At 41.0% G+C, this 24,327-nt stretch overlaps 1 protein-coding gene across 7 annotated transcripts in view; it reads left to right on the top strand.

Moving 5' to 3' along the window:
• Positions 1 to 24,327, top strand: part of LTBP1 (latent transforming growth factor beta binding protein 1) — a 321,387-nt gene that overhangs the window by 20,003 nt on the left and 277,057 nt on the right. For all 7 annotated transcript variants that reach the window (XM_075924972.1, XM_075924973.1, XM_075924974.1 and 4 more), the window contains exon 3: positions 6,930 to 7,218. In XM_075924972.1, the coding sequence (XP_075781087.1) occupies positions 6,930 to 7,218 (289 nt within the window). The remainder of the gene's footprint in view (positions 1 to 6,929; positions 7,219 to 24,327) is intronic.

The raw sequence follows: 24,327 nt of genomic DNA on the forward strand, positions 1-24,327 counted from the left end.
GGGAGCTGTCGGTGATGACAAGTGGTGTTCTACTGTTGGTTTTCTTGGGTCTGTCTTGTAGTAGATGGTTTCTAGGTATTCGTTTGGATCTTTCAGTTTGCTTTTTTATTTCTCCGGGTGGGTAGTTGAGGTTTATAAATACTTGGTAGAGATCCTGAAGTTTCTGGTCTCTGTCAGTGGGATTAGAGCAGATGCGGTTGTATCGAAGGGCTTGGCTATAGATGATGGATCGTATGGTGTGTGCTGGATGGGAGCTGGAAGCATGTAGGTAACTGTATGAGTCAGTGGGTTTTCTGTAGAGGGTGGTGTCTAATTTTCCATTGTTGATTTGTACTGTGGTGTCCAGGAAATGGATCTCTCGTGTGGAATGGTCCAGGCTGAGGTTAATGGTGGGGTGTAGGTTGTTGAAATCTCTGTGGAATGTCTCCAGTGTTTCTTGGCCATGCGTCCAGATCATAAAGATGTCATCGATGTAGCGTAAGTAGAGAAGGGGTAAAAGGGGACGGGAGTTGAGGAAACGTTGTTCTAGGTCAGCCATAAAGATATTAGCATACTGTGGGGCCATGTGTGTACCCATGGCTGTGCCGCTGATCTGGAGGTATAAGTTGTTCTCAAACTGGAAATAATTGTGGGTGAGAACAAAGTTACATAGGTCTGCTATCAGGTTGGCAGTGGTGTCCTCTGGTATAGTGTTTCTAATAGCTTGTAATCCGTCTTCATGTGGGATGTTGGTGTATAGTGCTTCTACATCCATGGTGAATTGAATTGAAAGGGAATCCTCTGAACTGGCATTCATGCTAAAATTCGACACTCTCCGCAGGGGGCTGAACAAAGACCCCAACTACCTTACCCATTACAAAGATAGCTTCCCCAATTATCACCTCTAATACCATTAACTCACAGACATCTACCCTTCCCCACCTCTAATATCATTAACTCACAGGCATTCACCTTCCTTTTCCCCCCCCCGTATCCCCTTTCTGTTCTGAAATGTGATTTGTCCTTTTCATATGTGTTCATTTTTTTAAATTGTATCCTTTGGTATATATGGTTGTGACTATTTTCTTCCACTATTTGATTTGAGGAAGTGGGTCTGGCCCACGGGAGCTCATCATCTAATAAACCATCTTGTTAGTCTTTAAAGTGCTACATAGTCCTGTATTTTGTTTCAGCTACACCAGACTAACACGGTTACATTTCTATCACTATTCTTAATTCTTCCAGTATTCTTGGCAAAATTATCAATTTGCCATCTGAATTACCATTTTATTTTTTAGAGTGATGGGAGTTTTTGTTTGTATTTTCCAATGTCCTGGCTTATTTATTTATTATGTAGGATGGGGCAGTTTTGGGTGGGTTGTTGTCATAATTTTCTGTGTGTTTGTGTTTACACTTGTTCAAGAGCCCTTAAGTTAAGATAGGTGATTTCAAAAAATATATCTTAGGAGTGTATAAAACACAAATTGTCATGGATTATAAAATGTGACTGTTCTTTTTATCTTACTCCTATCCAAAATTGGTGATGTTTGTTTATATGTCTGCATAACGTTATAAACTTTTATGAAGTGTCTGTCACTATAGCAGCTGGATGTTGTGCAGGAGATTGCAGAAAAAATGGTATGGTCTCTCCAGAATGGCAGTTATCTGTCTTACTCTTGGAGTGGCCACTGAGCTCCTATCTACCAACAGATGTATTTGATAGTACTGTAGCGAGGGAGGAATGTCAATTTCACCTGCATTATCTGGAGATTTCTGTTTGTAACTCTCAGACCACTATATCATGCTTTGGCAAAGTGAGTTTCTCCAGATTGAAAGAAAGAAAGCAGTGTGAAGAAATTTGGCATCTCCATTGTGTCTCTTTCAACAAGGTTAAATACAATGGAAGTAACTGCCCTCTGATTTGCTAAGCTAATGGGTATGATAGTTATCCAGTAGTTTCCATTTAATATCTTATGCTGCATGAGTGTTAAATTGGTGATGAGACAGCCATCTTTATATTGTATCAAACAGAATTTCTGAACTTGATAAGCTATATTATTAGTTTATTTTGTGAAGACACAGGCATTAATGTACACAGAAGTCCATTTATCCAGCAGTAAGTAACAATGTTCTTAAAATGCAAGTGAAATCATTTCTTAAATTGTGATAAGCTAATCCAATGGTAATAGAGATGTTGTCGTGTTAGTCTGGTCTAGCTGGAACAAAAGACAGGACTATGTAGCACTTTAAAGACTAACAAGATGGTTTATTAGGCGATGAGCTTTCATGGGCCAGAACCACTTCCTCAGATCAAATTGTGGAAGAAAATTGGCATGACCATATATACCAAAGGGATACAATCAAAACAAGTGAACACATATAAAAAGGACAAATCAAATTTCAGAACAGAGGCGGTATGGGGGCGGTGTTAATGTCAGTGAGCTAATGATATTAGAGGTGATAATTGGGGAAGCTATCTTTGTAATGGGTAAGGTAATTAGCATCTTTGTTAAAACCCAGTCGTAAAGTGTCAAATTTAAGCATGAATGACAGTTCAGAGGTTTCTCTTTGAAGTCTTGTGTTAAAATGTCTTTGAAGCAGGATGCAGGTAGTCAAGTTGTTGAGACAATGACCTTTATGGTTGAAATGGCAAGAAACTGTTTTTTCTTTGTGAAACTGTCTGATATCTGTTTTGTGTGCATTGATTCTTTGGCGAAATGTCTGAGACGTTTGTCCAGCGTACATAGCAGACAGACATTGTTGGCACATGATGGCATAAATTATATTTCTGGATGAGCAGGAATATGTGTTCTTGATCTTATAGCCATCATTGGACCTAACCAATTCAGTTAGATCTTCTGGATTTCTTTTTGAGATAAAGGTACAAAGGTCTATTTAGACAATGGTGCAAAGAGAACTTTGAAAAAAATGAATCTTTCTTCCATTCTCATACTTCCCTATTTAGGATATTTTCAGAAGCATCAAACGGAGTGATGCTCCTAAATACTTTACATACTTTTGACAGTTTCCCCTTCAACAAATAATACTAGATTAGAATCAGGAAAGTGGAATGAGTGCATAAATTGTGTATGCAAGCATTTATCATCAGCTTTGGTTGGGTTCAAATACAGAAACATTCTTCACCACATCTGCCTTCGTCTTCCCCAATATTCTCATGTATCCATATTGCTTGGGGCAGCTGTCTTAGTCCTTTCAGCTCACTCCAGCTGTTTCACTAGCCATTGTGATCCTCTCCCTTGTTATCCTGGGACACTTTTATTTCAACTCTACTTCTCAAGTTCTGTTGACGCTTTAGTGGCAAAAATGCTATTAATATTTTTATTTGGATTGCATAAGACTCGCATCTTTACTGTACACACTAACAAGTTATTGATACTGTTGGAATAGGTTTAAATATAGTTTATTACTATGAAACAACAATTTTGAAGATACCGTGGCAAATAAATAATAAAAAATGAGCCAAGAGGCAAAATTCAATTAAAATATTTAGTTAAGATTTTGTTTCCATGTTATAAAATATATTTGTTACTGTAAATACTTATGCCATCTTTGTAAGAGAAGAAAAAAATCTGTCCAAAATCAACCAAAATACACACAGACAAATGTTACCTTTTTATAAGGGATCATCTTTTTTGCTCTGTAGTGCTTAGTGCAGTGTGTCCTGATCCATGATTGCATGCTACAATAATACAAATGAAAATAATAACATTGTGTTTTAACATTCTGTTCTTCTGGTATCAAATTTTCTTTAGCCTACAAAAAGTTCAATAGGAGATGTACCACTGAAAAACAAATTTACTAAAGAACACAACAATATGAAACACACAAGTTGAGGTTACATAAAATATTCTGATTCCAAATTAACACTCAGGGCATGCACATGCACCATTAACTGAAAATTTCTCTGTGACCAGCACCCAAACAATCTTAATTTCACCCAATATTCATTGTAAGTATTTTAGGGAAAAAAAAATCCCAACTTTCATGTAAATCTCAAGTAGTTTTTCCTTTGGCTTTAATGAGTATTGAATACCCGTACATATTTTTTAACATTATACATTTTGATAATTGAATATATTTGTGTATTTATTATTTGGTTTATTATGACCAAAACTGTTAGAATTTTAGTACAGTGGACATAAAGTTATAGTCTGGTATCAGTTATATTTAGTCTATGTTTAAAGATTAATTTTATCTCTAATGATATTCAGGGTGTATAGTATTATTATGAGCAATAAGAAAAGATTGTAATTTTGACTGTGATTACATTCCACAATAATGGGGGCTGTAAGAAATTCCCTTTAGATAAATATTTGGGTTATATTAAGGTTGTGTTGAATTGTGTAGTGCAATAAACTTTAAATTGAATTATTTTCAAAGGTAATTGGTGAAGCTCATGGCAGTGGGGGATGGGCTGTAACATGATCATATGAGTTTTATGATAGATGCAAACACAACAGCTCTTTGCTGAATAAACTGCAACACTGGGAAAGTAGGAGCACCATCCTTGGGTGCAATACAACAATTAAAGAAGAAAGTACAGGTTTGAAACCAAAAGAAACATACATGTTGGAAGAGCTGGTACTGACCAAAACCAGTATTTCAGAGAAAGAAAAAGAAATGGCTTTCTAATTCTCCAAATAAAATATCCCTGGTGACACTGCAAAAAAAGGATTTGCTAGTTGATGTTTGTTAAATGGGACTGAAATATTCTGGTTTAAGTGGGCTAATGAAAGAGATTACTCTCTCAGATCACTAGATTAGTTTGTTGCAACCCTCCCATAGCTGGAGATGTATAGTTTAATGAATCATCTTTTTTCTCACATACTTATGGTTGAGCCGGTGTGTTAGGCTGACGCTGGCTTTGAAAAACTGGTTGGCACTGTTAACTAATGTAACTAGCCATATTGAAAGATCTGTTGAGATAGGAAGGAGAAAAAATGCAGAAATTATGGTATACATTATGCTGAAATTTGAAAACTATATAATTATTCTTCTGAGAGTGATCGCTCATGTCCATTCATTGCAGGTGTATGTGCTTGCCACATGCACTGCTGCTGGAAATTGAATGAACATGAGCAACACATCTTGAAGAATACCAGTTATGGAAACAGGTGACTGTCTTTCTTAAAATACCCTGCTTTTAAGTTTAGACGCTGATTGCTTTACCAACTTTACTACACATGGCATGAGTCTGATTTAAAAAGGGCAAAGAACTGTTTTCTAATTTAGAGGAGATAGTGTTTTGTTTAAAAGTCAACCACTTTGGCAGAGACTACACAAAACAATGTTTTTCACCAAAAAATAACAAAAGTTCCTGTGTATTGATAATTCAGGAAATCACAGCAAGGGAAAAATCAGTGGTCTTACATGATAGGATACTATAATGTTACTGTACATTTATTATTACTATATGTGTAGAAAGATTTTTCTTTTATGGCCAAATTCTGGGTTGGTGTCTGTAAGAGGTACAACATATCAGTGGCTTTCAATTATTCCAGATCACTATATCCCTTTCAGAAATCTGATTTGTCTTACATACCCCTAAGTTTCACCTCAACTGAAAATTACTTGCATCCAAGTTGGATAAAAACACAAAAGTGACATAGCACACTACTCCTGAAAAATTAATTATTTTCTTATATTAATAAAATAAGACTCTAAACATTGTACTTCCATTTGAGAGCATAGTATATAGAACAGAATAAAAAAGTAATTGTATGAAATTTTAATTTGTACTTTGACTTTGCTAGAGCTTTTTATGAGCTGTTTGTAAAACTAGGCAAATATGCAGATGAGCAAATGTACTTGTGGACCTATGTACATGGACCTGTGATGGAGAATCACTGCAGTATGTTCTTACTGCTCCTTCTTTCATCATGCTGACTGATCCTGATATTTTAAGTGAATGCGGTTTGGGATAGAAGAGAGGAAGTGATGGGCATCAGCTTTGTTTTGAGATATTGGAGTTAGGCAGCAGGTGGCCACCTCTCAGAGGGTTTGCATACCTCAAGATTTGCAGATACTTGAGTCTGTTGTGGCCACAGAACAGCTGGGGCCAGGATTTGCAGTATTTTTTGTTTTTTTTCCAAGATGGTAATGCTGTATGCTGTTAAAATTTTAGGGAAATGATATGGTCTAGTAGATTGAGCATGAGAGCTTGGAATCTGAGTTATAATCCTAAAATCTAAATGCTCCTTTTGATGATGCTAAGAGGCTGGGTTTTAGAGACTGACGTTATCTGTCCTCTAGTTCTTTCTCAAGTGCCCTATAACTTGTACTATGTTGGTTCATGGTGGTATTATAGTACTTCACTCTGATGGAGGTTTTGCTGCAATCTCTGACATACGTTTTTAGTATTTAAAAAACAACAAATAGTCTAGTAGCACCTTTAAAGACTAATAAAACATGTAGATGGTATCATGCGCTTTCGTGGGCACAACCCACTTCTTCAGATGACAGGAGTGTTAGAAGTCCAGATCTAGGCTTAATTACTGCTGTGCTTCTGCATCAAGGAAAGCTATTCTTGTTCATGTATTCATGTTTTTTACATTAATATTATGGCATATGCATGTAAGAGGAGTTTTAGTCCCCGTTTTAGTGGAAGGGAATAGGTGAGTCATTTAACTTTTCTGTTGCTCATTTGACTGATCTGTGAAATGAGTAGAACAATTCCTAATAGTACCAACAGCATTTTTTGGGGGGTGCATTGAATATATGTAAAGAGAATCTGGTTCTATGGGTCAATAGTAAAGTTGTGTAACTTGCACCAATTTGATTTTTAGTGGGTATGCAGAATGTATCCAATTTACACATCGAAAGATGGAAAGCTGGGGAAATTTAGTAAGGTTGCCATTGTACTTGAGGGAGGGTTTGTTGTTTCCATCATGCTTTGCTTCACTGGTACTTTTTAAAATGTCTTTTCTTAGCTAACTGTTCACCACCATGCCAAAATGGAGGGATGTGTCTGCGACCTCAGCTTTGTGTGTGTAAACCAGGGACGAAAGGTAACTCCTGTGAGGATACTGTCACGCAAGATACTTCTTCCACCGGAGGTCAGGGCCCTGTGGCTCCGCCATGGCCAATTCCTCAGCAGGCTGCTCAGCAGACTTTCTCTCAGAAGGTACAGGTTCCACAGAAAGTCAGCCCAGTGGCTCAGATGATGTTCACTCTCAAGCAGAAACCTCCTGTTGGATTACCTCAGCAACTGCAACCACAGTAAGTTTGTTTCTTTCTTCTTCCTTTTTTGTTTGTTAAATATATTAGATTTAGGGAGATGCATAATTTAAAACAAAATATTATTCCTTTTAACCCTCTCCCAAAAGTGGAGAGGCTATTTATTAGCTTGGAGATCTTTTCAAAATGTTGTGTAAAAACATCTTTTTAAAAACATTAGTAAGTATATCCACCATACTTTTTATAATATATGGGCCAAATCCACTCAGTGTACTGCAGAAGTGTCATTAAAGTCAATGAGCCAGATTCTCTTTTCATTATGATTTTTATGCTGATGTAACTGTGTTGACTTCAATAGTGTTTACTTTCATTTGCACCTTTGCGAGAGGAAAATAAGGCCCAATATGTCATAACTGTCTGAGTTTAATTGAGAACACAATCATACATGGAAGGACTACTCTCATGAATGAGGGGAGTAAAATTTGACCTTTAGATTGTGCTTTTGTTCTTCGTGGCGTTTTCATTTACAGTATGTCTTAACAGCTAGAAACCTTTATTGCTGCTTCATGTTAAGGTCTACAGATCTGTCAGAAAGGATACTTCAACCTGTTTGGAGTTTGAGGGCAGAATCAGTCACTGGCAATGGACAAGCCCCTCCTCCTGAAGTTCCTTCCAGTTTTCTCTGCCTTCACAGAGGCTGGCTGCTCAAACAGGCCTCTCTGCGGCAGCCCTTTTCTGAGGGAAATGCCACCATTAATTTCCAATGCTTAGATTAACAATTTGGCTCAATAATGTAGCTGTCTGATTCCCAGCTGTGTCCCAGGGCTGCATTTATCTTCTGGGGAGTCTGTCTCCTCCATACCGCTTCCTCTCTGTGGCATGTTCCAAGCTGGTGGCACTGTAGGTTTCAGGGAGAGAGTTGAGCAGTAAGGTTGCCAGGTGTTTGATATTGACCTGGACAGTCTGGTATTTTTGCCTACTTTCCGGTAAAAAATTCAGGAAATACCGGACACCTAAAATGTCCTGTATTTTCTGTTTTTTTTCCTTGCCAGGAGGTGAAAATACCAGACACCTGGCAACCCTACAACACACTCAGCAACCAGGCTCAGCCCCCGGACCCTCCCCTCTAGTCCCCTGCACCTCCTGCCAGGCCCCCCCGGACACTCTCCTACCCCCCTGCTTACCTTGTCTTGTGGCAGAAAAACAAAATGACCGCTGGCAAAAAAGCCTCTTCTTAAAGGGGCCATGCTGATTTTTTTATTTTCTTTATTTTTCTTTGCTTAATAACTGCTGTTGGGGTGTCTTTTTTTTTTTTTTTTTGGCTCAACAACTTTGGTCTCCCCCCTTTTTTTTCCTCAATGGATTTTTTTTTTCGGGGGGGGGGGGGCAGTGTTCGGCATTTTTGGTTAAACCATCTAGTAAGCTATTGAGCAAAGAAAAGCCAGAAGCAAAAGAACATGGTCTGTGTCTTCTTTCTGTTGTCCCTGATGCTCCTTGGGAGGGTGTAATAAAGGGATAAGGATTTCCTTTCACACCAGAAAGATTGCTGCTGCTGTGATTCACCATGTTCAAATGTCCTGGCCAATTTCTGTGTAGGCTGCCAATATGACGATATTGCCTCTTATCTTTTCTTCCAGCTTTGTCTAAGACATGAGCAGGAGAGCATTCTAGAGGTGGAAGAACTGGCAGACAGTAAAAAGCCTCTTGTCCCACTATAAAAGTGATATATCTGCTCTGTGGTGTCCTCTGCCCTGATTTCCCTATCATGAATTCTCAAGAATAATCCAGAGGTTTAGGACAAATAACAGTCCTCTTTTTGGGGGATTGGTTTATTAACCTAAAACAAATCCAAATTAAAGTACATTCTGCCACTATCTTCTAAAGGGCATCACTCGTCCTCCCTGAATTCTGTCTGACTCCTCCAGGATTCTCACATAAAAGTATCTACTCATCCCAGGCCCCCACTGGGCACAGAACCTCCTCCCTAAGATCTGTCTGCCTCCAAGCATCTTTGCTAGGCACAGTTATCAGCCTTCGCCAGGCTCTGTTCAGTCTCTTCCCTTGAGGTTAGGGGGTTGCACAGGACCCTTTCTTTGGGGCTGTGTTTACTGAATTTTAAGGTTGTTCCTCCAACAATTTCCACAGCTCTTACCTTCCTAAGCCTTAGCAGCAGCAGCTCTCCTTTCTCACCTTCCTGGGAGGAGAGATGTCTGTGGGTAACTTCTCTCCTGCTGCTGTCTCTTTATAAGGCCCAGATGCCTTCCTTTAAGTCCAGTTGGTCAACAGATAATTCCAGGTTATCTTAAAGCAGGGGTGTCCAAACTTTTTTCAAAGAGGGCCAGATTTGATGAAGTGAACATGCGTGAGGGCCGACCATTTTTCCTGACATTCTTTGAACCATTAAAATTCAATGCAAATTAACTATTTTATGCAAAGTTTATTGCAAACGGCATACTTTTCAGTTCGTCACATGGATGACAAATCTAAACAGGTGTTAAATCACTCTGCCTTTCATATCTGAAGGCCAGTTGAAAAAAAAAATCCAGGAAGCTGAAATATATGTCAGGAGCATTGTAAAGTACATTACATACTATTGGTAATAAAGGTTGTCTGTCAACTTTTAAGTTAAAAAAATATGAACAGGAACATAACGCCAAGTATACATGTTGTGTCCAAATATATTTATAACTGATTTAGACCAACTGACATTAACTGAGATTTTACAATGTATTCATCTCAACTGAAAAAAAAACTTGCCTGCACTAATGTGAAGGGTGAAACTGAGATCTGGACTGCAGCACATATGCTAGGTCTGGTTCAAAGGCAGTGGTTTTGATGCGCAAAATATCACGCAGGTGAGAGTCACTTAGTCTTGTCCTCACGCGGTTCTTGTTAAAGTTCATAGCAGAGAATGTCTTCTCACACATATATGTTGAGCCAAACAAGCTCAGCATTTTCTTAGCCAATGTTCGAATCTCTTGAAACCGGTTCTTATCCAGTTGGCGGTAAAAGTTCACAAGAGAGAGCTGTTGGTGACGATTGCGTAACTCGCTGTCACAATGCAGCTTAATGAGCTCGAGCTGCAGCTGATCTGGAGCATCATCGGGGTCAACAGAGAATGGAGAGGAGAAAAGGCTGATCTCCTTTTCAATAGCTGCAAAATCCTGAAAGCGCCGTTTAAACTCCCCAGCCAGAGATGCGATGTCTGCTGCATATCTGCTCGTTTGCGCACTGTTATTGTCCTGTGGAAAACTGTTCATTATTTCCTGCAACGCTGAAAAATGTATGGTATTGGGCTGTGTTTGTGACAACTGCCTTATGAAAAGTTGCAGCTTTGTTCCAAAGGCTTTGAGGTGTGAATAAAGCTGGTTCACCGCTGCATCTTTCCCCTGAAGACTCGTGTTCAGTACATTCAGATGCTTTGTTATGTCAACTAGAAACCCCAAATCAGCCAGCCAAATAGGATCAGATAGTTCTCGCATTGGTTGTCCCTTTGTTTCCAAGAATTCTCCGATTTCCTTTCTGAGAGAGTAGAAACGCTGCAGTGCAGACCCCCGACTTAACCATCTTATATCGTTGTGATATAAAACATCTTCGTGTTCAGCCTGGATGTCCAGTAGAAACTGTTTAAACTGGCGGTGACACAGGGCTTTAGAGCGAATAAAATTAATAGTCGTTAGCACCGGTTTCATAACATGATCATATTTGAGATGTTTAGCACAGAGAACTTGTTGATGAATGATACAATGGAGTTTAATAGCTTTGCCTCCTTCTTCGATCATCTTGTTACAGATTAGGGTTGATAATCCACTTCGTTCACCAGCCATGGCAGGTGCCCCATCAGTAATAATCCCAGTAACTTTGTTCCAAGGCAGTTTCATGTCATCTATGGCGGAACTAACAGAAACAAATAAATCTTTTCCTCTTGTTTGGTCCGTAAGGCTCTGGAGGTCAAGTAGCTCTTCAGTCACATTCATTTCATCGTCCACCCCTCTCATAAAAATCAGCAACTGAGCTGTGTCAGATAGGTCCGTGCTTTCATCACAGGCTATTGAAAAGAAGTCAAAATCCACTCCTTTGGATGTCAACTGTCTCTTAATAGCTGATGAAAGCTCTTCAATTCTCCGTGCTATAGTGTTACGAGCCAGGTAAATGTTGGCAAACTCTTGCTTCTTCTCGGGACAGATATTCTCAAGCATTTTCATAACGCATTCTTTGATAAAGTCACCCTCAGCAAAAGATTTGCAATTTTTAGCAATTAACGTTGCCACCTCATAGCTCGCCCTTGTGGCATTTTCATTTGACTCACGGACTCTTGTGAAAAATCGCTGTTGTGACATTAAAACAGCTTCAAGTTGCTTCAACTTTTCACTGCGGTCGCGCCCTGTTAGCTTGTCGTATGTGCTATGTCTTTACTGGTAGTGTCTCTTGACATTAAATTCCTTATAAACAGCTACAGTCTCTTGGCATATCAGACAAACACAGTGATTCCGTATTTCAGTGAAGAAATATTCCACTTTCCACCTGTCCTGGAAGCAGCGGCCTTCATTGTCAACTTTCCTTCTCTTATTTACAGTCGCCATTTTTGAAATTGACCAGAAGGGGAAGGGATCATGTGAGCGCAGTGCCAGAGGTTTTGGTCTAAGTGTGTTCGTCCGAGCACTAATACACTGCCCAACAAGAATTCTCTTGCCTTTGTGGCTGTGTGTGGTGAAGAGTCTAAGGATGAGCTCGGGCGTGTTCGCAGCTCCACGTGCCCGAGCCCGCCAGAAAGCTGACAGCACGCAGCGCCAATCACAGGTACTGAGACATTTCCCGATCTCTGCAGCTGCGGACCGGGAAAATGTCTCAGTACCTGTGATTAGCGCTGTGTGCTGTCAGCTTCCCGGCGGGTTCGGGTATGTGGAGCTGCGAACACGCCCGAGCTCATCCTTAGTCCTGAGCGGCGCTCGGGGATTCGTTGGGGGCCATAAAAGATAGATATTGCCAAATTACCTGTGGGGCCGTATTAAACCGGAACACGGGCCGCAATTGGCCCGCGGGCCAGACTTTGGACATGCCTGTCTTAAAGGGTCCACTCATCCTGTGATATACACCATCTATTTCTTTATACTCCAGCTTCTATTTTATAAAGGTAGAAAGTTCCTTACTATGCACCAATTAAAACTTAATTGGGTCTCACTACTGAAGAAAAATGTGGCTGTTGTCCTTGGTAGTCAAGAACTAAGGGAGATTTTCAATGGAAAGAGAGGTTGGCTTACTATACAGGTCCTTCACATGCGCTCACTTCAGGTGGGCATTGTCTCAGCCCCCTCCGTTGGGTAGGAAGACTCTCTGGGGCATCAGACCAACAAAAATAAACAGACATCCAATACACTAAGTATTTCCATATACATTCACCAGCAACACTTAACATTGGTGGATAAAATTAAGAGTATAGTCTCTCTAAAAATAAAAACCACTTGGTTAAGGGCTTTTCCCTAGAAAATGTGTGTGTGTGTGTGTGTGTGTGTGTGTGTGTGGCGGGGGGTGGGGGGTGGGGGAGTGGGATTCAAATCTGTTTCATGTAGATATGAGGCTTTGGTCCTTCAGATCAGATGCTCAGATAAATCAGGACCCAGCTATTTTAGTGATACAGTGGGAAACTTTATGGAACATAGAAGCTATTCATGAGTCAAGGAAAAAGACATCTTACAGTCTTGATCCTGCCAGACTCTACAAAAATGAATACCGCTCACATGACAAGTTGAAGCAGTCCATGGAGTAGAACAGGAGAAAATGCCTGTTTGCAAGAGGTAGCTGGAACAAGCACAGGGTGAGTTGCTGTCCGCTATTGCAGTAGAGCTATAGGCAGGTCTCCAGGTTAGTTTTATCTGGAATTAGGTCCCTCAGTTGGTACCAGGCTCTCTCAAAAGAGCTTACAAGTGCTTTGACTAAATAAAGCCACTGAATGTTGCCCTGAGGAGGGACTCTTTAGAGCTGTACAAGAATTACAGGAACAGCTTTTGTCCCATTCACAGTCTCAGCAAACCATGGAAAGGTCACAACATGAATGAAATTGTCTATCATCTACTTCAAATTAGAGCACAGCAGCCTGTTTCTCATCCTGTTTCTATCTCCAGAGAGCCAGGACTCTGTTCTGCTTGTTGTTATCTGAAACCTCTAAATAAGTTCCTCATGGAGGCTTGTCTTCAAAGTGTTCCCATTTTGCCATCCACATACAATTCTTATGTTTAGCAGATGGATGGCAGCTTTTTTCTTTTCCAAGTTTTGATTATTACCATTACATCTGCTTCCAAGTTCCCTCTCCATGATCATGATAGCAATAATATTTGCTGTAGGGAAGAAGGAAAATTCACTTACCTCTTTCCGGACAATTTTTTTGTGATCAGAGTTCTGTACAGAGTGAAGGTTGAAGAAAGCAAAGTATCTTCGATTCAAGACAAAACAGACATATGATCCAAGGGAAGTCAATTCTGTGTCTGGGTTCAGGATACAGGGTCTCTTCTCAGAAGAATGTTAACAGAAGATGTAAATTGCCATAACTGAAAGCAAGTTGTGTCACAGGAATAAAAATATAATTCTTATTGGAGCCTGTTGGGAATTTTGATCTCACACACAGGTACATTACATCTGTCTAGTAAATCTGGATATTCCAGCCTCATCTCACCTTTTCTCAGCCATTGGCAGAAATCCAGCTCCATTTGTATATATTCTGCTCCCACAACTGGTGAATGCAGAGAATATACAAAGTATTTTCTATAAGATCTTCCCAGTTAGTTGGTACAAGAGAGAATCCACCATTTGGAACTGCTTGGGAGTCACCTATTGGATTGGACATGAGCAAGCACTTGAAGAAAAAGACTGTCACCTACCTCTTGTAAGTGTTGTTTTCTTAGATAATACTCATGTCCTGCTGGCCTCCCTTTTGTTGGAGGAATTAGGCATGATGAAACAGAGGAGGTGGCAGGTTGGCATATATATGCTGCTCTACTGTCTCCATTCCGGGGAGCTCCAAAGGCAACCTGATAAGTACCTCTGTAGGAAAATTTTCCAACAAAGAATCTATGTTGGTAAGATCCACCAGCTAGTATGACCACCTATGAGCTGTATATCAGATTCTTGTATAACATTTGACATCCATGTTTAACAAAGAAATTAAGATCAGCTGATTTTTTTTTCTTTTGAACTAGTTTGACTTTAGAAGGTGTTTTCCACTTTCAGCCCATATTGAAGTCCATTTGGAGCAAATTTAGTAAAAACATTATTTGGAGAATCTGGGTCACAGGACTTATTTACTTCAGCATTCTGATAGTATTCAACATTTTAGATAATTTGGTGATTAAATAAACTCTTTCTTCATTCATAAATCTTGGTCACCTAATTTTGGCAAAAAAGCATGTATCTTCTCGGGATATGATCATTATAAATATCACATTACCTGTACACTTAAGTTTAGCTAATTTTGTTAATGATTTAGGATCAGCAGAAGACATATTTTCCAACTATAACAATCTTATTTTCCTTTCACCTTTAGAATTTGGGCATTTTTCTTCTTTCACTTTGAGGAGCAATTGTTATACTTCCTACATAACACTGTTATACCAGAACATGATAAAATTTAGTCTGAAACAGTACCATTGTTAGATGAAAATTCTTTCCAAGAATTCAAAATGGTTGCCTTACATAAAGCACACTGTATTAGCAAATAATTATAAAAATAAAGAGGATGTGAACTGAAAATCCTGTCAGTCTGAAAGCTCTGGACATCAGTGTTTACCAGTGCATGGCCTGAAACAGATGTCATGAATGACTGTGTGTCTGTAGAAAGTATGAAAAATGTAGTCTAGAATATGATGAGTGCCAAGGCTCTGAGGGGGAAAAGGTTTTAAGTAGCATTAAGATGTGGCCTTAATGAAGGGATAAATTATTTTGGAGGACTTTGCTGTGAGTTTCAGTGAGTTCTGTACAAACTCCCTTCCGAAGACTGTCCCAGCAGCAACCCCAGCGCTTTACACTACGATTTCATAAAGTGAGGGAATGTTGTAGAGACCAGGAGTCAGATCTTCATCTAACTCCACAGTGGAGACTTTAAACCGGTTGATGATTCACCCCCATGTTTTATTAGGTTACTGAAATCTGAACTGATGACCCCTTAGTATGCTTAGCAGTTTCAAGTATGTATAACTTACTGATTTAAAAAAAAAATTCCCTAAATTTAGCTGAGGTTTTTTTCTTCAGAACTATCCACTTGTTAAATGTGCAGGTATTCAGTCTCCCAGAAATGATAGAATCATAGGATTGGAAGGGCACATCTACATAGCAGGGCTAAATTTGAAATAAGATATGCAACTTGAGCTATATTAATTGCATAGCTTATGTTGAAATAGCTTATTTAGAATTTGGGAACGTTTGCACAGCACTTACTTTGAAATAGAGCACTCTTCCTCCAACTTCCCTTACTCCTCATACAATGAGGATTACAGGAGTTGGAGTAAGCAGTCCTCCAGCTCAACATTATTTTGACATTATGTTGACATAACTGCTTGTGTGTAGACGTGGACTATGTTATTTCAGAATAACGTTCATTATTCTGAAATAATGCTGCTGTGTAGACATAGCCGAACAGACTCAGGAGGTCGAATCCAACCCTGTGCTAAAAGCAGGACCAATCCCAACTAAGTCATTCCAGCCAGGGCTTTGTCAAGCTGGGACTTAAAAATCTCTAGGGATGGAGATTCTACCACTTCCCTAAGTAACCCATTCCAGTGCTTCAGCACTCTCCTAGTGAAATAGTTTTTCCTAATATCAAACTTAGACCTCCCCCACTGCAACTTGAGACCACTGTTCCTTGTTCTGTCATCCATCACCTCTGAGAACAGCCTTTCTCCATCCTCTTTGGAACCCCCTTCAGATAGGTGAAGGCTGCTATCAAATCCTCCCTTACTCGTCTCTTCTGTAGACTAAATAAGCCCAAATCCCTCTGCTTCTCCTCGTGTGTTCCAGTCCCCTAATCATTTTTGTTGCCCTCTGCTGGACTCTCTCTAATGCTTCCACATCCTTTCCTGTAATGGGGGCTCAGAATAATGCTGCTGTGTAGACGTACCCCCAGTGCTGAATAAAGGTGAATAATCACTTCTCTAGATCTGTTGGCAGTGCTCCTGCTAATGCATTCCAATAGGTTCTTAGTCTTCCTGGTTATAAGGGCACACTGTCTCATATCCAGCTTCTTATCCACTGTAATCCCCAAGTCCTTTTCTTTAGAAATGCTGCTTAGCCAGTCAGTCCCCAGCTCTTAGCAGTGCTTGTGATTCTTCCATTCCATGTGCAGGATTCTCCACTTGTCCTTGTTGAACTTTATCATATTTCTTTTGGCCCAATCCTCCAATTTGTCCTCTCAATCTGGACCTTATCCCTACCTCCAGTGTATCTACCATAAATTAGTGAATATAACATGCGTCCAAGTATAACACACACTCATGTGTTACCCTCAGTTTTTCTATCGTGTGTAAAAAATATATTAGAATACCCGCAGACGTATATAACCTGCAGAGACTTCTGCCACCTTCATAAAAGAATCTGGTGGTCTTTGATGTGGTTGCCACTTGCCAGCTATAAAGATTGAAGATGACAACGTCATGCAGCCCGATAATACTGGATCTTGTTATACAGGCAGTCCCCAGGTTACGTACAAGATAGGGACTGTAGGTTTGTTCTTAAGTTGAATCTGTATGTAAGTCGGAACTGGCGCCCAGATTCAGCTGCTGAAACTGACCGCCAGTTCTGACTTACATACAGATTCAACTTAAGAACCCCAAGCTTCCCCAAGTCAGCTGCTGCTGAAACTGATCAGCGCTGATTCCAGGAAGCCTGGGGCAGAGCAACTCTGCCTCGGGCTTCCTGTAGTCAGCGCTGGTCAGTTTCAGCAGCAGCTGACTTGGGGACGCCTGGGGCAGAGCAGCTGGGGCGCTGCGGATTGGTCCTGCAGCGCCCGCTCTGGGCACTACTGGACCAACCCGGCAGCACCCCAGCTGCTCTGCCCCAGGCGTCCTGATTCAGCCACTGCTGAAACTGACCAGCAGCGGCTGAATCAGGACCTGGGGCAGAGCAGCTGGGGTGCTGCCGGGTTGGTCCAGTAGTGCCCAGAGCGGGCGCTGCAGGACCAATCCGCAGCGCCCCAGCTGCTCTGCTCCAGGGTCCAAAACAAAAGCCTGGTCTGCTGGGGGGGGGCACACTAGCCGCGCCCCCCCCCCAGCAGACCAGGGACACGGGGAGCAGAGCCGCAGCGGCAGCGGGGTGCCGCGCCTCTGAGGCTTTGCTCTGGCAAAGTCTCAGAGGCGCGGGACCCCCCCGCAGCTGCGGCTTGAGTCCCGGTGCCTGTGGTCTGCTGGGGACGGTCCCCAGCAGACCACAGACACCGGGACTCAAGCGGCAGCAGTGGCGGTTCCCCGCACTTCTGAGGCTTTGCTCTGGCAAAGCCTCAGAAGCGCGGGAACCCGCCCGGTGCCTCTGGTCTGCTGGAGACGGTCTCCAGCAGACCAGGGGCACCGGAGCAGCTTACGAACGGGGCTTTCTCGCCCCGGAGCTCGCAGGTAGCAATCCGCTATCTCAACCTCCGGGGCGAGAAAGCCCCGTTCGTAAGTGCGGATCCGACGTAAGTCGGATCCGCGTAAGTCGGGGACTGCCTGAACTGGTAATGAACCACGGCTGAGTCTGCTGAGCTATAAAAAGCAGTAAGCACTACCCTATTAAGACCTACACCAACCACAATGTTTTAAAACTTTTTCAGTTTATAACAAATATAGTCCAAGAAAATATGTTTAAAGATGCCTAAGTGCAAATCATATACAGCCGATTTTTAACTATCTGTTGCAAAAGAAAATGGCAATAGAGCAGCAGGCAGAAAATTTTCCATTAATGAAAAGTCTGTTTGCAAGTGGAGAAAAGAAGATGCTGATTTTATTATGTTGATCTTGTCTGCTTGTAATATGAGTAAAAATCAAATTGCATAAGACACGGACATATATTCTCCGTGGGGGACGGGTGCATGGTAGGTAAAAACATGGACAACCCATGGGCTATATTCGCTAATTTACGGTACCTCTCCACTTAGCTTGTGCCATCTGCAAACTTGCTGAGAGTGCAATCCGTCCCCTCATCCAGGTCATTAATAAAGATGTTGAACAAATCTGGCCCCAGAACCGACCTTTGGGGCACTTTGCTTGATATCATCAGCCAACCAGACATCGAGCTATTAATTACTACCCCTTGAGCCCGACAATCTAGGCAGCTTTCTATCCACCTTAAAGTCCACTTATCCAATCCATGTGCTAGCAAGAATACTCTGGGCAACTGTATCAAAAGCTTTGCTAATGTCAAGGTATATCACGTCTATCGCCTTCCCCATATCTGCAGAGCCAGTTATCTCATCATAGAAAGCATTCAGGTTGGTCAGGCATGACCAGTGTTCTCTCTAAGGTGTGCACCTGTGTGGCCACGCACAAAAAATTTTAAGCTCGCTCATCTCCTTCGCAGAGCCGCACAGCAGCACTAACCTTCCTGCTGGACCTGGAAGGTGAGTGGCGTGGTTGCCCCCATGGCTAGGGCTGTGTGGTAGGGCCGCATTGGGGGCCAGCTGCTGCTGGGGCTGAGGCCACATTGCGGGGGTAGCTGCTCCAGCTGCTGCTAGTGTTGTGGCTGCATTGGGCAGCTGCTGCCAGGGATTGGGGCCATGTGGTGGGCTGGCGGGCTGCTGCTGTCACTGGTGTTGGGACCACATTGCGGGCTGGCATGTGGCTGCTGCTGCTGGGGGTTTGGGGCCGAGACTGGAACTGGGCTGTGGTTCAGCTGCTCCTGGGCGATGGTGCTATTTTTAGTATTGCAGCCCTCGCCCCGGCCCCAGGAGCAGCTGCAGGTTATTATCTCCTGCCCCAACTAATCTTTAATTTTCCTACCAAATATCTGGGAGTCTTCTATGTATAATTTCAAACACCTCAATGCCAGTGCATAACTAAAAGTAGATAACAATGGATAAATCTGCTATAAGCTTTCCTTAAAGTATTCTCCAAGATAGATGTCTGAAAAAATGTGCATATTTCTTTTCAGTGTTCTCTATCTCCTCTTCTTTCTCTACAGAAAATGATACTATTACAGCAGATGCTTATATAGCTTCTGACAGTTCTCATGATAGAAACAACTTAATTTCCAATAACAGACTTACTAGTCTGATGCTGTCCAGTATAGGTGGGTGGGCATTTTTGTAGAGGGAATAACTTTAATTATCCTGGACCAAGAATGAGGGGATACCCTTTAGTATTGCACTTAAAAGGGCTGTCAGAAGTTAATTCTCTGAGATTCTAGGTTCTGCTTGTAGTTAGTCTAGTCTGTTTTTAAATTCTAGGATTATAAATCTGTTGTAGAACTCAGTGTTCATACAGGTGATGTAGAAGAGGATAGTGTGAAATTCTAGACTTGGTAAAAAATGGGGAAAAAGGCATAACCTCCCTTCTTAAGAGAGCTTTTCAAATTGAAATTTGATTCACTCTTTCCTCTTTTAGTTTTGATTATTAAATGCAGTTTCTCTTTTCTGTCATTGATGAATACTTCTCTGAACTTTGGGAGTATTACGGGGTCTTTTTTCCTTCCTCTTGCCCTTGTAAGATTGTAATAGACAATATAGAGAATTCCTCCTCTAGTGACATCTCATCTTCTTCAGGTATTCCCCCACCCCTGTTCTAATAGGTCTGCCTCATTGAAGTGCTCTCCAGTCCCTGCTACTAAACTCTGAGATCCCACATTTAAAAATGTCTCTAATGTCAAGTTTTCAATGGCTTGTATTAGTCTATTTTCTTTAGAATTAGTTTTGAAATCTGTAATATTTTATGGCCCATCTTTTGTTCCTGCATAAGAGATGTCCCTTTTATATCTCTGTGCCATTTTCCTGCTTTGCAGGTACCAGCATATGGTGGGGGAAGGTAGCTTCTACTTGTCTTCCCATGGATGGGCAGAGTGTGGGTAAATCCTTAACTCTACCTTCATCCCCAGGGCACTAGTCAGTTCAGCCATGCCAGTATGTGCTGAGAGAAAGACACTGTGCCAGGCATAGGGCTAATATAGGCACTTATCGCCACAACTGGAGAAAACTCAGAGACACATTTTGACTGACTCAGATTCTTCTTCCTGCACTGCTCCAAAGGTACAGAACAGTGCGCTGTCCCATTCAAGAGGCTCGTGGAAAAGCCAGAGAGAAAATAATATTTTTATGCCAGCCCTGTGAGCAATATAAAGATATCAGTGATCAAGTATATCTACCTGCTTCTGTTTTGCTGTTAACTGAGATTTAACTTTCTCCTTATTTCATTGTATTTCCCATGTGGACTCCCTCTTCTTTCCCCTTCAGAAATTGCTCTGCTAAAGTCAGCAGTGGAGGGGGGGCTTTCCCTGTTTACAGCTTCCAGTTGTTTCCGCACTTTAAAATTCCCTCCACTATAGTGCAGCACTGAAAAGTGTTGCCTCTGTATTCCATGCTTTCTCCCACTGTCCCACCTACCCATTCCCTACATACCAGGGAACTCTTGGAGTGAGCGGAACTCTGGAAGTGCAGGGTGGGAGTTGGGAGCACAGCTGGGAGGAAAGTGTGGGAGGTTGGGGTGAAAAGGGGCACTGTGCAGAAGTTAGGGCTAAAAGGGGGCACTGCACAGCATGGGGATGTAGGAGTTGGGGAGCCCATGGATGCGGGAATGTGGGGGAGCAAGGCTGGGTGGGAGTGAGATTGGGTGCCAAACTGGGCGGTTTTCAAGGATGGGTGGGTGCAGGGTCATGCACTTTGTTAATTATCCCTTGTTTTAGTATTTTTCTTTCATAACAATTTAAATATATAATATATATTGTTAGTAACTGGTGGGTGCCATGGTGGCACACATCCGAACAAGTGCACATGACATCCATATTGGTGCACAAGACAAAACTCACTCTGCTTATGGGTGGAAAATCTTAGAGGAAACATTGGACATGACTTGCTCTTGATGAATCCATGTTGACTATTCCTGATTCCTTGAGGATCCTCGTCATGATTTTTCCAAGGACAAAGGTGGGGCTGACTGGTCTGTAGCTCCCCAGATTCTCCTTCTTTCCTTTTTGATATTTTTGAGTTACTTGCAACTTAAAAAATTGCCAACATTTTTATAAGAATTTTTTCCACTTCAGTAGCACAATAATGGTTTGATGAGATTTTCTACAGATTTTCAAAAACACATAAAACTGAAAAAGAAAGTGCCCTAGTTTTAGAATAAATATGAAAATTGCAGCTCCAAAGGAAAAGTTTTTTTCAGCAAGTTATGAGCCTATGAAAATAGGCCAGTAATGAAGACTCTGATGTATAGTTTAGTTTAAGAAACAGTAAAGGAGCTGTAGCTATCTATGTACAAAAAAATCGAATATATTCTTCTATGATAGATTCAATGTAAATTGCAATAATGTTTGGATTTTAAAATATGCATTAAACAGAAAATTGATTTATTATTCCATACCATCCAGCTTGAGGACAGATTTGTAGAGCACATGACATTGCTGGCATGTATTAAAAGGAATTCCTCAGTAGTCTGGATGCTATAATAAACAGTGTTGTAATCTTGTCAGATATTTATTACACACAGCTCATATAATATTTTAAAACTTTTTTAGTTAGATGAGAAATATTGCTTTTGGATCATCTAAACTGTGGCTTGATGTGCTCGATGTCTTTTTTTGAGCTAGAATTCTATATATACTAAGGACAAACAGGTTTCAAAAACAGAAAAGAAAGCAACTTCGAAGACAATACCAGCACTTACTATTATGTCATTGGGCAGTAGGTGGCAAGCTTTGCTTTTTATATTCTCTTTAAGACTTATTTACATACCAAAGAATGCCAGAATTTGAAAAGGGTGGTTTGAATTCACTGGAATATGTCATTTCTTGGCAGCACATCTTGAACCGCCTATTTTGTTCAGTGTGTATAATTGCCTTTCAGTTGAATGGTGGGGGTAGGCCGTCTCTTCCTCAAATGGCAGATGGATATGAATGGGTTCATATGAGCTCTGTGTTGTTCTTTTGTTTTCAGCAAAAGGATATTATACACAAAATAAATTAGAAACAAATGGACTGCTGTCATGGGCAATCCAAATTATTTGTTGGGTGAGACCTTCTGATATACCTCTAAACTGGTTGTGGAGCAGCAGCACCTTGGTTTCTAAAAAAATATTTTTTTTCTGCTTTATCATTCCTCCAAAACATATTTTCTGCTTTTGCCTGGTCAAACAGAATACTTGTAATTTATAACTGGGAGTGGGGAAGAGCAAAGCATTTTGAAAATTGAGTCGAGAAGCAAAAGGACCAACACATCCAAAGATAAGCAACTGCTTGGTGCATTGTTACTCCCGAATGTACTCTACTGTGCTCACATGTTAGATCTGAAGTTGTTGAACTGACGTGTCAGGAAACCTCCACCCAGTGATTTAGCAATAACTTTTGGTAGAAGAAAGTGGGGGTTTAGAAGATTGGTTTCAGCTGTCTTTGGGCCAAAATGTGATCTTTATCTGGGGAGGGGACAAACGTTGGGGCATATTTTGTGCCTCCCTTGATACACAGCAGAGAAACAGAGATATTTTCATGGAAGGGGTTCAGACAAAAGTGGCTTGCCACCCAGATCTGCACTGTAGAAATGGCAGAGTTCCTGGAATAAGTTAGAAGGGATCTCATAGTGGCTTCCTATGGGCTGCGCTTCAGCCCGCAATGTTGTAGCATTAAGACGTTTTGCATTGGGTTCTATGCAAGAGAGGGAGCAATAGAGTATTACGTTGATCCATGCTGGTCTGGCCCTGGGGAAGTTCTCTATCCGCCTTTTTCACCTCAGTCTTTATATGCTGCTGGACGAGGCAAGAGTCAGAATCGTCCTCTGGCAACAGAGAAATTAATATTGATCTTTGTGCCTTCCACAAATGTGGAAATAGTTTTGAATTTTGCATGGTAAATAGGCTTGCCAACCCTCCAGGATTGTTCTGGAGCCTCCAAGAATTAAAGATTATTCTTTAATTAAAGATTGTCATGTGATGAAACTTCCAGGAATACATCCAACCAAAATTGGCAGCCCTAGTGGTGTGAGTGACTTTAGCAAAATTGATGGTATTGGTAAATTAGTTCACATGAAACCCCATAACAATTGTTGGCATAGAGAGTTTTTATTTAACCATTAATTTATTTTTATTGAAACATCACATAACATAGCAATTAGCATCCGCTATGAGTGCCAGCTAACCACAGTATGTCCCTGCAACCTGGAGCCCTGCCTTTCAGAAATGGAGGGTTGTGACCTTTGATTTCCGCAGTTACTCTCTTACTAACAACATAAGCTGCTTCACAAAGCAATGCTCATTTATGGTTTTACAGCTGTTGCATCGATCCAGACCCTCAGCAAGGAGTCTCTTTCTTTAGCAGACCAGAGGCTTAGTGCTTCAGGGAATATCTTGTATACTGAAATATTTCCGCACCTCTGAACTCTAGAGGGTACTTTTTGATGGAGCAGTTAAAAGGCTTGGAGGTTCCCACACTGGATTGTCCTTTGATCTGCTTCTAAGAATGAAGGTAGAAACAGATAGATCAGGGGTCGACAACCTTTTCAAACCAAGAGCCAAACTACATCAAAATTCAGAACAAGTGGTCAACAAAGAGCCAGTATAAGAATGCCCATTTGCATGACTGAAAATATACAACTTAACGTTATTGATAATTGACATGATTAATCATAGCATAATTGAAACATTGTATTCAGACTTTATTTAATGGGACTTCTGCTACTGAATCGTTTTGCACATTTCTTTGAAGTTTACATCATAGCTGGTCAAATTCAGCTTCATGCATGCATTTAGGCTGCCAATCTTAAGCGCAAATTACCTTTGATGTGATTCAAATGAGAAAGCCTGCTTTCTCATATAAGTGGAGCCAGACATTGAAAATAATGCCAAGCTGACATTCTACATGGTGTTTGTTGTATGTGACGGGAATTTCTTTCCAAATTTGTAGATTCAGATTATCGTCGTGCTCCAATTTCTTCATGTCAGCCCATTTGTGCAGTTTTGCCAAATTCTGCACATTGTCAAGCAAAGACATTGTAAA

The sequence above is a fragment of the Pelodiscus sinensis genome, chromosome 3 (genome assembly GCF_049634645.1).
Source record: "Pelodiscus sinensis isolate JC-2024 chromosome 3, ASM4963464v1, whole genome shotgun sequence".
NCBI lineage: Eukaryota > Metazoa > Chordata > Testudines > Trionychidae > Pelodiscus > Pelodiscus sinensis.